The sequence below is a fragment of the Callithrix jacchus genome, chromosome 4, assembly GCF_049354715.1.
Source record: "Callithrix jacchus isolate 240 chromosome 4, calJac240_pri, whole genome shotgun sequence".
In the NCBI taxonomy this organism is placed as follows: Eukaryota; Metazoa; Chordata; class Mammalia; order Primates; family Cebidae; genus Callithrix; species Callithrix jacchus.
The window spans coordinates 60813720-60828921 of NC_133505.1; the positions used below are offsets into that span (position 1 = coordinate 60813720).

The 15202-nt window shown below is 37.5% G+C and overlaps 1 protein-coding gene across 6 annotated transcripts in view; it reads left to right on the plus strand.

Annotated features, from left to right (window-relative positions):
- The window catches only part of EFHC1 (EF-hand domain containing 1), a 92343-nt gene that overhangs the window by 57974 nt on the left and 19167 nt on the right, over nucleotides 1-15202 (plus strand). For 2 of the 6 annotated variants that reach the window (XM_035295884.3, XM_002746646.7), the window contains exons 7-8: nucleotides 6423-6563; nucleotides 14907-15120. In XM_035295884.3, the coding sequence (XP_035151775.1) occupies nucleotides 6423-6563; nucleotides 14907-15120 (355 nt within the window). The remainder of the gene's footprint in view (nucleotides 1-6422; nucleotides 6564-14906; nucleotides 15121-15202) is intronic. The other 4 variants (XM_035295885.3, XM_078369375.1, XM_054254095.2 and 1 more) reach the window with 2 other exon arrangements.

A 15202-nucleotide genomic window follows, 5' to 3' on the forward strand; every position in this document is an offset into this window, starting at 1 on the left:
GGTGCTCCTGTATTGGGTGCGCAACGATTTAGGATAGTTAGCTCTTCTTGTTGCATTGATCCTTTTACCATCATATAATGCCCTCTTTGTCTCTTTTGATCTTTGTTGGTTAAAAGTCCATTTTATCAGAGACTAGGATTGCTACCCCTGCTTTTTTTTTTTTCCTCTGCATTTGCTTGGTAAATCTTCTTCCTTCCCTTTACTTTGAGTCTGGGTGAGTCTTTTCAGGTGAGAGGGTCTCCTGAATACAGCACAATGATGAGTTTTGACATTTTATCCAGTTCGCCAGTCTGCATCTTTTTGTTGGGGCGTTTAGGCCATTTACATTCAACATTAATATTGTTATGTTTGAATTTGATCCTGCTTTACTGGCTGGTTGTTTTGCCTGTTAATTGACATGGCTCCTTCATTGTGTCATTATTCTTTACCATTTGGTACATTTTTGCAGTGGCTGGTACTGGTTGCCCGTTTCCCTGTTTAGTACTTCCTTCAGTAGCTCCTGTAAGGCAGGTCTTGTAGTGACAAAATCTCTCAGCAATTGCTTGTCCATGAAGGATTTTATTTCTCCTTCACTCACGAAGCTTAGTTTGGCCAGATATGAAATTCTGCGTTGAAAGTTCTTTTCTTTAAGGATATTGAATATTGGCCCCATTCCTTTGAGGCTTGCAGGGTTTCTGCTGAGAGATCCACTGTGAGTCTGATGGTGTTTCCTTTGTGGGTGACTCAACCCTTCTCTCTGGCTGCCCTTAGCATTTTTTTCTTTCATTTAAACCCTGGTGAATCTGACAACTATGTGCCTTGGGGTTGCTCTTCTTGAAGAATATCTTTGTGGTGTTCTCTGTATTTCCTGGATTTGAATATTGGCCTGCCTTGTTAGGTTGGGAAAGTTCTCTTGGATAATATCTTGAAGAGTGTTTTCCAACTTGGATTCATTCTCCCCGTCACATTCAGGTACGCCAATCAAGCATAGATTAGGTTTTTTCACATAATTCCAGAGTTCTTGAAGTCTTTGTTCATTTCTTTTCACTCTTTTTTCTCTATTCTTCCTTCTCATTTTATTTCTTTGATTTGATCTTCTTTCTGATATCCTGTCTTCTGCTTGATCAATTCAGGTGTTGAAACTTGTGTATGCCTTGTGAAGTTCTTGTGCTGTGTTTTTCAGCTCCATCAAGTCGTTTATGTTCTTCTCTAAGCTGGTTATTCTGGTTAGCATTTTGTCTAACCTTTTTTCAAGATTCTTAGTTTCTTTGCATTGGGTTAGAACATGATCTTTTAACTCAGAGAAGTTTGTTATTACCCACCTTCTCAAGCCTGCTTCTGTCAATTCGTCAGATTCATTCTCTATCTTTTTTTTGTTCCCTTGATGGTGAGGAGTAGTGATCCCTGGGAGGAGAAGAGGTGTTCTGTTATTTGATTGAAATATTCATCCTTTTTGCGCTGTGTTTTTTTCGCCATCTTTGTCGAATTTATCTCCCTTCAATCTTTGAAGGTGATGATTTCAAGAGTCCTCTCTGAGTGGACTTTTTTTCTATTGAGGTTGGAGCTGTATCTTTTTTGGCCTGTAGAGGGCGTTGCTGGGCTCTCCGGTTCAGTTAGTTTGCTGGGTGGGTGGTCCTTCCCTGGAGTTTGTTTGCAGGTGGGATTGGCCCCACCTTCCCAATGGGATCTCTCCCAGAGCTCGATCTTCCTGGTTGGGGTCATGCTGGTGTATTTGCTGCCAAGCTCTCTAGGGAGGGCTTCAGTTTGAGTTCTGTGGAGGTGGGGCCTGCCAGACCTTATGGTCTGTTTCCCTGCTTTCAACTCTGCCTCCCTCTGTGGGACAGTTGTCCTGCTGGCATTAGTCCAAACTCCCGCCCGGATTTCTGCGACAACTTGCCATGCCTGGCGGTAGCCGCTGCTAAGATTTACATCGACTACCCATGGTGCCCCACCATCTGGCAGGGCTCTCTTGGACTGTGGGTTGCAGTAGGGATGAGGTAAGCACAGGATCCAAAATGGAGCACCGAAGGGGTTAAGTCCCCTGACCTTCTGAGCTGGCTGCACATTTCCAGAAATGGGATTTTTGTATACTGTTTATAGGAAAGTCAATCAGAGTAAACTTTCTGAAGGGCAGTTTGTTGTAATTTTTATCTTTTTCAAAATAAAATATTGCATATTTTCTGGCTGGGTGCAGTGACTCACATCTGTAATCCCAGCACTTTGGTAGGCCAGGGCAGGCGGATCATTTGAAGTCAGGAATTCGAGACTAGCTTGGCCAATGGATGAAACCTCATCTCTACTAAAAATACAAAAATCCAGGTGTGGTGGTGAGCACCTGTAATCCCAATTACTTGGGAGGCTGAGGCATGAAGATCACTTGGGAGGCTGAGGCATGAAGATCGCTTGAACCTGGGAGGTTGAGGTTGCAGTGAACTGAGATTGTGCCATTGCACTCCAGCCTGGGCAACAGAGTCAGTGAGAGTCTGTTAAAAAAAAAATCTATTTCTGTATCTATGTATATATTTATAGATATATTTGATATATATATGCTATATATATGTGTGTATATATATGTAATATATATATAGCATATGTTTTACTTAGAAAATATACTTTGGGAACTCTAAAAACATAGGTAGAAGAATGTGTATTGTAGCATTATTTATTTAAAAGTGTGAGGAGATTGACAAAATAAATTACACCCATTCATGAAATGGGTATATGAAAAATACATCCATTCATACAATTAAAAGACTACTATGTGTGTAAAATGTCACTGGGCCCTTCCTCCTTAAAAGAAAAGCATGAATAGAAGGATGGAATGATGGAGTGCCTGCAGCCAGGCCTCTGCCTTCCTCTCCAGGGGCTGCTCCTCTTGCTTGCACTTGGCCTCCATTCATACTGAGTTACCTATGGTTCTGCCAGTACAGCATCTTGTTTTACTTCCAGGAACTTTTGCTTGTGCTCTTCCTCCTTGAACCACTTTTCTGATGTTCTTACACGCAGCCCTTTTTTATCCTCCAATACCCAGTGTAGGCTTCTTTTCCAAGAAGTCTTTTCTAAAGCTTAGGGAGGGCTAAAAGCATCTCATCTCTATTCCTGGGGTATTCTCTGCCTCCCTCCACTAGCACTTCTCTGTTATATTAAATCTTCTGCTTGTGAATATTTTGTACTAGATTGTAACTTCCCTGAAGCCAGGGACTATGTCCTATTCATCTTTCTCTCATAGTACTTAATACAGTGCCAATAAATACGAGTTATATAATATGTTTCTTAAACTGGACTGAAGAAAATTGGCTATGAAGGTGTTAAAGGAAGTGATGTCTTAGGCAAGACTTTTAGAAACAATGTTTTGTAGAAACAATTTGTATTTGGTATGCTGTGAATTCTGAGAGGAAATACAATTTCTGGAAGGAAGTGTGGGTGATAATACTTATTGCTGTCAGTTTTTTCTCTGATAGATTTCTTTATCAATGATGTGTTTATTGATTAAGAATGATGATAATCCCTCTCCTGGTATATATGGATTATGAAAAGAAAAGGAAAGAATTATTATAAACCCTTTTCCCTTAAGATTTTTGGTAGCATTTGATGCAGTACACTGGGAAAAATATTGTAAGAACAGATTTAGATTTTGATCGAGGAAACTATTTCTCCACTTCAGTTTATAGGTAAAACCAGGAGGTAGAACAGGAAGAGACTGCAACATAGTGATGCCCTTTTCTTAGTGAAAGGACTTTGGCCTATTTTTTTTTTTTTTAAGGCAGGATCTTGCTCTGTGTCTCAGGCTGGAATGCAGCAGTGCACGCTCCGCTCACTGCAACCTCCGTCTCCCAGGTTCAAGCAATTCTTGTGCCTCAGCCTCCTCAGTAGCTGGGACTACAGGTTGTGCTACCACACCCAGCTAATTTTTGTATTTTTAGTAGAGATGGGGTTTCACCATGTTGGCCAGACTAGTCTCGAATCCCCTTCCTCAGGTGATCCACTCATCTTGGGCTCCCAAAGTGCTGGGATTACAGGCATGAGCCACTACACCAGCCTGATCTATCTTTTGAGCCAATGAAAGCTTTTGAATCTTAGAATACCTCTGTTCTCCATCCTCATTACTATCATCTGTTTTTTTCACCTAACCTATCTTGAAGTAAAGAAAAGAGAGGGAAGGCCTAGATAAAGAGCAAAGGGAACCAAAGAACTACTGGTAGGTTATTTGCTCTATCCCAGCCCTTTTGTATAATAAAACTAATTCTACATAATAAAACATGTATACATATGGCACATTAATTATAGTGTTTGGTCAGTTTCTTTCCAGTACTTTCTCTACAATAAATTGCTCTATAGTAAACAAATTCCACCTGTCCATGAAATTTGTTGGAGATGAATAGAATACCAATTACCAATCAGCAAACACTTTTTAGTCATTACACCTCAGTCATTTTAACCATAAATAACATAAATGGAAACCAGGGATAGGAATTTGTAGCAGAGTCTAGAGGGATATAGCCAGAGCCAAGCCAATGAAGGGATAGAAATAGATATGAAATGGATATATTCAATATGAGAGTCATGGCACTTGTAAGTCAAGCTTCTCTGCTAGACCAGGAATAAGTAAACATAAATCCAATAGCCAGATGTGTTTTTCTCTCAGGCTGGCTCCATCTGGAGGCACACTGGTAGGGAAAAGTAAGAAACCAAAAGTAGGAGAGGTCATCTGCTATGGAGACTGCCCCTGAAAGCAGTATCTGAAGGTTACAGTACTCTGGGGTTCCATGTGTACTACTAGCTTGGTTGAAAATGTGTAGGCAGAAACTCTGGTAAGTGGATCATATGAGCAGGAGTATCTAGGAGTGATGTTACACATAGTCAGATGCATGTTCATCTACTTTAGAACAGGACTCCCCCAGGCAGTAGCTTGAAGTCTAAGAGGCAGGGTGCCAGGATATCATGCATATAGATTGATATTTAGGAAAGATCTTTATTTCAGGCAGGGAAAGTGAGGTATGATTCAGGAAAACAGGTAAAGTCTGTTAAAATACAATAGGAATTTGAGAAGTCTTTATAGCTGTCTTCTTGTAAAATCCTTCAACCCTCAGTGCCTGCACTACTAGCCCCCTCAACCAAGATGCTCTCATTGTGCGTTGTTGGTACAAATGCATAGCAAGTTCAGATACCACCATTTTGCAGTTTCTGCCTAGCCTCCAGAGAAAACTCAATGCTTAGCATGTTGGCTGTCAGCTCAGGCTCTGTCTATAGTAACCTGTAAATTCACTGAGTAGTGATTTTGCAATTGAAGCAAATTAGGTCATTTTCGATCTGCTGAATCCACTAGTCATATTCTAGCCATGATGATCACATTAATTACAATCCCAGCAAGTGATTTTGAGGTCAGTGTTTCAAGTAGCATGCTGTGGCCAAATATAATTGTCCTTTGTTGTTGAAGGCATACTCTGTTATGGATGGTACTAGGGACTATATGGACTTAAAGTGCCTGAATATAATATAGAAAAAGATTTTATGGCGGTATATACAAGTGAAAATTTGTGCTACAAGCTGAATTTCCTGAGAAAACATAGCAAAGAGGAGTCAGGAAAAAATAACCCTGCTGATATTTGCCTAACATTAGATGAGGAGGATAAAGACTTAGTCTTTGGCCTAAAGTTTTTAGGGAAATAAATCTTAGCATCCTACAGTGATGCTTCAAGCTCTTCATGAAGCCAGGATGAAACATATAAGCTCAACCTATATTTTCACACAAACTCATCAAATAACCTTCGTATTTGAAAAATGATTCCTGAAGTTGAGCTTCTTCACTAAGAAAGGGGGTCCTGTGTGGACAAGTGATCTGAGTTCTCAAAAAACTATAGTTGTCATCCTATTCTGTGAGGCAGAAATCAAGAAATAAAAATATTAGAAATATGGAAGTAGGAGAAAAAGTAGCTTGAATCAAGTTCTTACCATCTTTCCCCCAATTCCATTACATACACACAAACACACACACAGATACACACACACTCTCTCTCTTACTTTGGGTAAACTGAGGAAACAGTTTCCAGGTCTGCTAGGGTGAGTCTATATCCTAGAGCAAGGAGGTCATAGACAGACCCGTGCTAGGATGACTGCAGGGGTCATCTGCACTGGGACTGGGGTGGGACTTGGTCCTGCTTTGGTATTAAGGGATCAGTAGATATCAGCAATAGTTTCTCTGTATCTCTGGGAGTTACTTTAGAGTATCATCAGTTACTTCTGTGATCAGTGAACATGATGCAAAATCGATAAAGAGGGAAGGGGATAAGTAATATGTTATTTTTCTGACTATATTTGTTTATGTAGAAAATGTATTTGAGTAAGTGTTTTCTAGGGTTTTTTTTTGAAACTTATAGTTACCTTTAATGTAATTTTAACACAAGGAGCATCTGCCTTACTTCTTGCTTCCTATACATCTTCAGGAGTTACCGCCTTATAATGGTTATGGACTAGTGGAAGATTCTGCTCAGAATTGCTTTGCTCTCATTCCAAAACCTCCAAAAAAAGATATTATTAAAATGCTGGTGAATGATAACAAGGTGCTTCGTTATTTGGCTGCACTGGTGAGGCTAATTTTTATATACTAAAGATTTGCTTCTATCTCAGTACTGTGTACAATTGTTTATTTTGTCTGTAAGCTGTAGATTAACAGCTGTCAGAATTATGTGTTTACTCAACCCACCATTGTATCTAGTACCCAGACTCCAGAGAGGTTGGATAGTATTAAGTATGGTGTTCCTAAACCGAGACCTAACTCAAGAATCTTTCTTAGATCATTAATCTCTCATTCCTACATCTCAAATGTTGATAGGCCTTTCGCCTCTTTTATTGTATAACTATGAAATTGCTTGATATTCACACCATATGTGTATCTGTGTGCCTTTTCAGTATAGCGTGATTTCCTTGAGGTTAGGGACCATGTCTTAGTCAATTTTAGCATTTACCTGTGATATCTTGCTTGATCTCTTGAGAGGTTATATGACTAATAGTTAAGAGCATGGAGTTGGAAATAGACATACACTCAAATCCTGCATATCCCATTAATTAGCTGAATTGTATGAGATAAGTTACTGATAGAAATTCAAAGTATAATATCTTTAAAATGGAAAAAATGTAATATAGGAACATAACCATTATATTAGAAATATGGGCATAAACAGCAGAAGTTGAAATAAGTTATTTCTGGGAATAAGGGGTAGGGGGTGTCAGGTGACTTTTCAAACTATATGCATGTATTTGAAAAGATAAAAACTAAGGTAAACACAACTGAATAATGTATTTTAAAAACTATTCCACAAAGCTTAAATAAAAAGGGAGTCCTGGCTAAAAACAAAAATTTGTAAGAAAACAACAAAAGGGAGGTCTAGCAAAGTGTAGGCCAACTAGAACACTCATTCCATAAGAATTCTGACCAATAACAGTTTTGTAGTACTTGATTCTTTCAGTTCCTGTTAAATTTCAAGTGACTTGTTGAATTATGATACGGTAACTATAACTCCTTAAGGGCAGAAATGATGTCTTTCTAGACTTTGTAGGTCTCAGTAAGTGTTCGTTTAATAGGTAAAAGAATTTGTTTCTGCACATATTATCCATGAGTAAGGTAATACAATATTTTACTCATTTTATGTTTCAGAACTTAAGAAACAGAAAGGCTAATTGGCTTTTCCCAGGTCCCAGTGCTACTTAGACAGGGGTAGGACTGGAACTCAGCCTTCTGGCTTTCAACCCAGTATTCTTTTGATGAAGAACCAGTTTAATACTTAAGATTAGAAAAGGGAAAAAAACTCATATGAGTTTGTAAACTGAAAAATTGTGAGCTTACCTTTGATACCTGAAAAACCTGGAAAAATTAATACAGAGTTGATTACAAAAATAGCTATGAATAACGATAGGTATTGCTAAATGAGAAAGGGTAAATTTCCACTGACTGTAGCCTTCTGCACTTACAAACAACCTGGTCAAACATGATATATCACAAAAAGTTGAAGCCTTTACAGAGGAATTCTATTTCTAGCAATGATAGACCAGATAATTTAGATTAGCCCTCTTGCTGAGAGTGTGTATGCGTGTGTATGTGTGTTACCACTTGAAGGTGCTGAACAACTAGCAAGATGTGAAGAATCAGAGCAAGAACCAGGGGAACAATGAGAACCACAGAAGTGAACCTGACATTTGGGGCCATTTTTCCACTAGGCGTATTTGCTGATTCCAGAAGACCCACCTGTGAGGACAAACATTGGAATCTATTTAGGGTCTGTCAAAGGCAGAAGCTCCTGGTAAACCCTCTGTGCTTTCCTCTGTCTGTAGCTAATCTTTGAAGGGACTATTGTCTGGCTTTGAATTATCATAGTCCCTGATTGTCCCAGTTTTACAAATCAGATTAAGGTGATCCTGGATTCTAACCTGGATTCTAATAACCCCAGGTGACTGTCAGAAGCAAACAAATTCCCTGCAGATGACATCATTTTAGGCTTCAATTTATTTCTGCAGTTAAAAAAATACAATGTATGGCACTCACTCACAAAAACAATATTAATAATACAATGTTCAGACACAAGATAACATGAAGAAAATGACCAGAAATAAGAGGAAATAGAGTATACCTACAGGGACTTCAGATACTGGCCTTATGAAACTTAAACTTCAGTTGGGTGCAGTGGCTCACACCTGCAATCCCAGCACTTTGGGAGGCCAAGGCAGGCGGATCACTTGAGGTCAGGAGTTTGAGACCAGCCTGGCTGACATGCTGAAACCCTGTCTCTACTAAAAAAATACAAAAATTAGCCAGGCATGGTGGCAAACGCCTATAATCCCAGGTACTCGGGAGGCTGAGACATAGAATCGCTTGAACTCAGGAGGCGGAGGTTTCAGTGGGCTAAGACTGTGCCTCTGCACTCCAGCCTGGGTGACAGAGTAAGACTCCATCTAAAAATAAAATAAAATTTAAAATTTGAAAAAACCTGAAACTTTAAAACAAAAACAAAAGCAAAACCTTTGTTTACCATGTTTAAGGAGATAAAGAATAAGATTGAGAATTTCAGCAAAAAATAAGAAACAAAAAAGTCTATTTCAGTTTTCAAAAGTCATCACATTAACAGAATAAAAGAGAAAAATTAGATTTTGAAAAGCATTTGCTAAAATCAATCTAATATAATTTTAAAACAAAACTCACATATACCTCTGAACCTAAAGTAAAAGTTTTGAAAAATTAAAAAACAAAAAACTCTTAATAAAAAGAGAATAAAATGGAGTTTCCTTAATTTGATAAGGGTTATACATGAAAAGTCTACTGCAAACAGCTTGCTTAGTGATGAAATGTTGAAAGGGTACTTTCTGAGATTAGGAACAAGGCAGGATTGCTATCACCCCTTCTTGTCTGGAAGTCCTAGCTAGAACAGGAAAACAGGAAGGAGTAAACAAGTATAAGGATTGAAGAGGAAAAAATAAAATTGTCATTATCTAAAATGAACAATTGTATTTATAGAAAATAATCTGCCTTCTACATTAGGGAAGTCAATATACAAATGGCAACAAATAAAACATAAAGTTAAAAATTACTATTTACTATAACATCAAAAATATTACATTTCTAGGTATAACTCAGATTTCTTTGAATAATATTTTAGGTGTTACATAACTGTACTACATATCTGTAACACCTAAAATATTATTGAGAGAAAATTAAGAGGACCTAAATAAATGAAGGGATACACCATGTTCACTGGTTAGAAAATTCAGTATTATAAAAATATTTCCCCAAAATTGATCTATGGTTTAAAAGTAATTACAGTCAAAAATCCCTAAATGTTTTTATTTTTACAGAGCTTGACAAATTGATTCTATAATTTATGTGGAGGTGCAAAGCACCAGGAATAGCCAAGATACTCTTAGAGAAGAATAAGATCAGTGGATTTGCTCACCAAAATACCACGCTGTATTAAAAGTTACAATAATTAAAACAACATGTTATTATTGGTGCAAGGACAGACAAACCAATGGAATAGAATAGATGACCCAGAAAAAGACATGTGACAAATGCAGCACTGCAGAGGGCCTGGGAGAGGAAAATCTTTCTAATAAATGATATCAGAACAATTAGATATTCATGTAACAAAAAAGAAGAAAATTTGACCTCCATCTCACACCAAAAGTGGAAATCAAGTCTAGGTAGATAGAAAATCTAAATGTGAAAGGCAAAACAATAGAACTTCTTAGCAATAAATAATCTTAACATTATAGTAGGAAAAGATTTATTTAGTGGGATACAAAAAGCAGTCATGTTTTAAAAATGGATAAATGGCCAGGTGCAGTGGCTCATGCCTGTAATTCCAGCACTTTGGGAGCCCAAAGCAGGTGGATTGCCTGAGCTCAGGAGTTTGAGACCAGCATGACCAACATGGTGAAACCCAGTCTCTACTAAAAATACAAAAAAATTAGCGGGGCATGGTGGCTCACGCCTGCAGTCTCAGCTACTTGGGAGGCTAAGGAAGGAGAATCACTTGATTCTGGGAGGTGGAGGTTGCAGTGAGCTGAGATCATGCCACTCTGTCTCCAAAATAAATACATAAATATAAATAAATGGATAAATTTAACTGCATTAAGATGAAGAATTTCTGTTCTTCCAAAAAACACCATTAAGAGAATTTAAAAAGGCAAGCTTTGAGTGGGAGCATGTGTTTAATACAGAAATCAACCAAGATCTTATATTCAGAATATATAAAACATTCTGAAAACATTAAGAAAAATGAGCAAGAAACTTGAAGAGGCATTTTACAAAAGAGGATATCCAAGAGGCAACTAAACATATAAGAAGGGCCAGGTGCAATGACTCACACATGTTTTCCCAGCACTTTGGTAGGCTGAAGCAGGAAGATTGCTTGAAGCTAGGTGTTCAACACCAGCCTGGGCAGCATAATGAGACCCTATTGTTACAAAGATTAAAAAAAAATAAATAAATTAGTTGGGGATGGTGGCATATACCTATAATCCCAGCTGCTTGGGAGACTAAGGCAGAAGGATCACTTGAGCACAGGAGTTTGAAGCTACATTGAACTATGATCCTGCCACTGCACTCCAGCCTGGAAAACAGAGACTCTGTTTTTAAAAATACGTACATATGAGAAGTTGCTCAGCTTCGTTAGTAATCAAAGAAATGCAGATTACAATCATAATGAGTTGCCTCTACCCATCCATCAGAATCATTAATATGTTGGTGAGAATGTGGAACCATAGGAACTCTCATACTCTTTACTAAGTGAGTATACCCACTTTGTAAAACAGTTTGGCATAATCATATATACTAGATGTACTAAGGGTACAATATATGTGCACCAAAAGGTAAGGATGTTTATAATAGGATAATTCATAATAGCAAAAACAGACCTAAATGTCTACCTACAGGAGAATGGATAAATTATGGCATATTTGTGTCATAATTTGAATTCTGTTCAATGAAAATTAATGAGTGACAGTGACTAAGAACAACATGGCTAAATCACATAAACCTAAGTTTGAAGGTAACAATTCAGACACAAAAGAATGCATACATATTATGTAATTTCATTTATATGAAGATTAAAAAGCAGGCAAAACAAAACTTTATGGATGCCTGCTTTGTAGCAAAACTAAAGAAAACCTTACAATTCAAGGCAATGGCCTGTTTGATGGGGGAAGGATAGAATATTGATTGGGAGGTTCTGTCAGCATTCTGTTTCTCAACCTGGATGGTGATTATATGGGTGTTCACTTTATTAAAATTATTTGGGCTTTACATTTTGGTATTTTTATTGTTGTTTTATTTTTGCAGTTTTCTTTCTATGTTACTGCTCACAGTAAAAAGATTTAAAAGAAAGCCAACAGAACTATTAGTAAAAAATAGTGGATATCTTCATATGGGCAGGAAAAAAGAAATGATATTCTGGTCTTGGTAATTTTCAGATGTTTTACCCTGACCTGTTTGGTGAAATAGAAAATGTATTCATTAGACTCATCACAAAAGTTCTTGAGGAAAAAAGCGTGCTTGACAATAAGGGGAAAAGGTTTATGAGTGAGATGGGGACTTCAAAAGAAAATATATGGAAATTCAAAAAGAAGGGAGTATGCTAGAGAAATGATCAGAAACAAATGTAATTAAGTCCTATGGAGGACAGACAGAGACACTGGATGTGTTCTGAGAAAATAAAGTATACTAAATCCTAATAGGCAATTGGTGCCTAAGTAAAAATATGCTAGTAAACTCTGGGGCTGAGAATGGAGTACTGGCTGAGAAATTTGGCAAAGCTTTGGAAGAGCATAAGAAAGATGATTTGAACTGTGATCTTCAAAGCAGCTGAATGTCTTCCAAGAGATATGCAAGACAGTACCATCTGTGGTGTTTGTTAAGAAAACATTACAGCCTCTGTTTATTTTATTTACTATGAGTGCATTTATCTTATAGCCTCTGATATTTTTATATGTGCCTTTTAATGCACAAATTATATTTATATAAAACATGTTTAATTATTAAATGATTCAACATATATTAAAGGACTACTCTGGGCTAGATATGATTATAGATACCAAAGGTATAGTGGAGAGCAATATTTGCTCTCATGGAGCTTACATTCTAGTTAACATTCTATAAATAAATATATAAGGATAGGTAGTAAAATGTTCTATAAAAAATAAAACAAGAGACAGAGAATGATGGAAAAGGGGCTCATTTATATCAGAATGATATTCTGGTCATGGTGAGTTTCAGATGATTTCCCCTGACCTATTGGTAGAAGAATGGGAAAATCCCTCTGAGGAGGTCATAGCAGAGCAGAGACCCAGTGAATAGCTGAGGAAGCCAGCCAGGGAAATATCTGAGAGAGCTGCATGTAAGACCAAGACTGTGTGTAGTGAATGGAGGGCAAAAGGGTGAAAATGACAGGTCGGGGGCCAGCCAGGGCTCTGTAACCAGTGGTGTAACAAGGCCAGAGGAATGGGCTGATGGGAGCAGTCCAGGTAACAAGAAAGTATAGATAACAAGCTGCAGAGAACTTAAAAATAAAACCAACTAGAAGTTGGTCTGTTTATTATTATTACTATGTGCCTGTAATTCTAAACAACATCAGTGATACTCATCCCCAAAGAGACAACTCCTCCATGCAGTAGAATTTCAGCTAATACATGTAGAATAAACGTGGGAAGTAGAAAAATGGTCATTAGGCACATACTGCAGTAATCATGGTTGTAGATAAGATCCAGCAGTGGCTACTAACATTAGTGGGGAAACCTTTGAGGAGAAACAGGATTTCCATAATCTCAAAACATGTCCCCCAAGATGTTTATTAATTGCAAAGGAAAATGTGGTAACTTTAAGGAAATAAATCCAGCAGAAACCTTCTTAACCAAGTGATCACGGTCAGCGTCATCCATAATAAGGCATATTGATATCAGGAACTCCTTGGTATACACTAAAAACATGATATATTTCCTGGAATACTTTTGCCAAAAATACAAAAATGAAATGCATGAGGAATATTCAACAAAATAATTGATCAGTAGTCTGCAAAAGTGTCAAAGTCATGAAAGACAAGGGCAGACTGAGGAATTACTTATCACCTATTGGAGGAGACCAAAGACAAGTAATAACTAAATGCAGTGCGGGATCATGGATGGGGTCCTGAAATAAAAATGTGTGAGAAATAGGTGAAATTTGAATAAGGACCATAATTTATTTACTAATGTTGTACTATTGTTATTTTCCTGGTTCTGATGATTGTACTGATGGCTGTATAAGCTGTTAACATTACGAGAACCTTGGTAAGGGGAGTGAGAATTCTCTGTAATATTTATGCAGCTTTTCTATAAATGTAAACCTCATTCCCAATAAAGAATAATTTTTTTTAAGTTTTATAGTACTCTTTCTGCCATGATAAAACATTACCATCATCTTCCCCTGCCCCCCTGTATTCCCGTGCTTCTAACTTTGTATTTTATTCTGTGTGTGACAGGAATTCTTTGAAGATTTGAGAGCAGAGGAGTGATGTGATTTGATTTTCATTAACTATGTTGTGGTTGTTTATTTAAAATTTATACTTCTATTACATGGTTATACAATCTGAAAGATTTGGAGACTATTAGATGAGCGAATGATATGAGAAAATTATTTTACTAAGAGAAAAATCTAATGACTTCTTTAATAGATGAGGAATTGTTAACACAATCCCATGGTCTTAATGAAAACATGTGCTACAGTTACAATATGAAAGGATTTTAGTCAGGAATAAGCAAATCCGTTTTAAGGTTTGTTGGAGCTGGAATTTCTTCCTTAAGGGTTGTGTGATCACTCTGCAATTTGATTTAGAAAAAGTTTTGTCTACATGGTAGTTTCTCAGAATCACTTTCAATTCTTTGATATATTACTCTATCCCATCTTTTTAAATTTTATTTTTTACAATATGTAAATAAATTGATTTGCTTAAAAACGGAAACCTTACGTAATCATCTCAGTGTTCATGAAGTTGAACATAATGTTGGCCAACAGGTCTCAAACTGGCAGCCCACATATATGTTCTCATATACTGTTTGGGCTTTATGGTGCTTTAGAAGGGTTGGAGTCAATACTTTAAAAATCAGAGGTTTAAAATAGTAATTCACATTTTTATATTTAGAAAAACTGAAAGATCTAGCAACATTGGGCCTACAGTCTCACAAGGCAACAATTGGGTTGAGTTGGTGCAGCCTTCCTTGGGAAGCCTCTCATAGATGAGGCATGGTCTTCCCAAAGACACCAGAATTCCCCATAGATGGTTTGTTTATATTGTAAGAACCCAGACTGCTTCATTTATATCCTATACCTGGCCCCTGTAGGCATTTAGGTTTGCACATCCACATAGACCATGAACCTTCATAATACCCTCTTTTCTTTACCTTTGTAGGAATCCCCCATCCCAGAAGACAAAGACCGCAGATTTGTCTTCTCTTACTTTCTAGCTACCGACATGATCAGTATCTTTGAGCCTCCTGTTCGCAACTCTGGTATCATTGGAGGCAAGTACCTTGGCAGGACTAAAGTTGTTAAACCATACTCTACAGTGGACAACCCCATCTACTATGGCCCCGGTGACTTCTTCATTGGTGCTGTGATTGAGGGTAGGTCTAAACACAGTCCAGAATTTCCTCCTGGCTCTTTGAATGAGTTCTTAGTTGGAATTCAATTCATTTAACCCTCGTA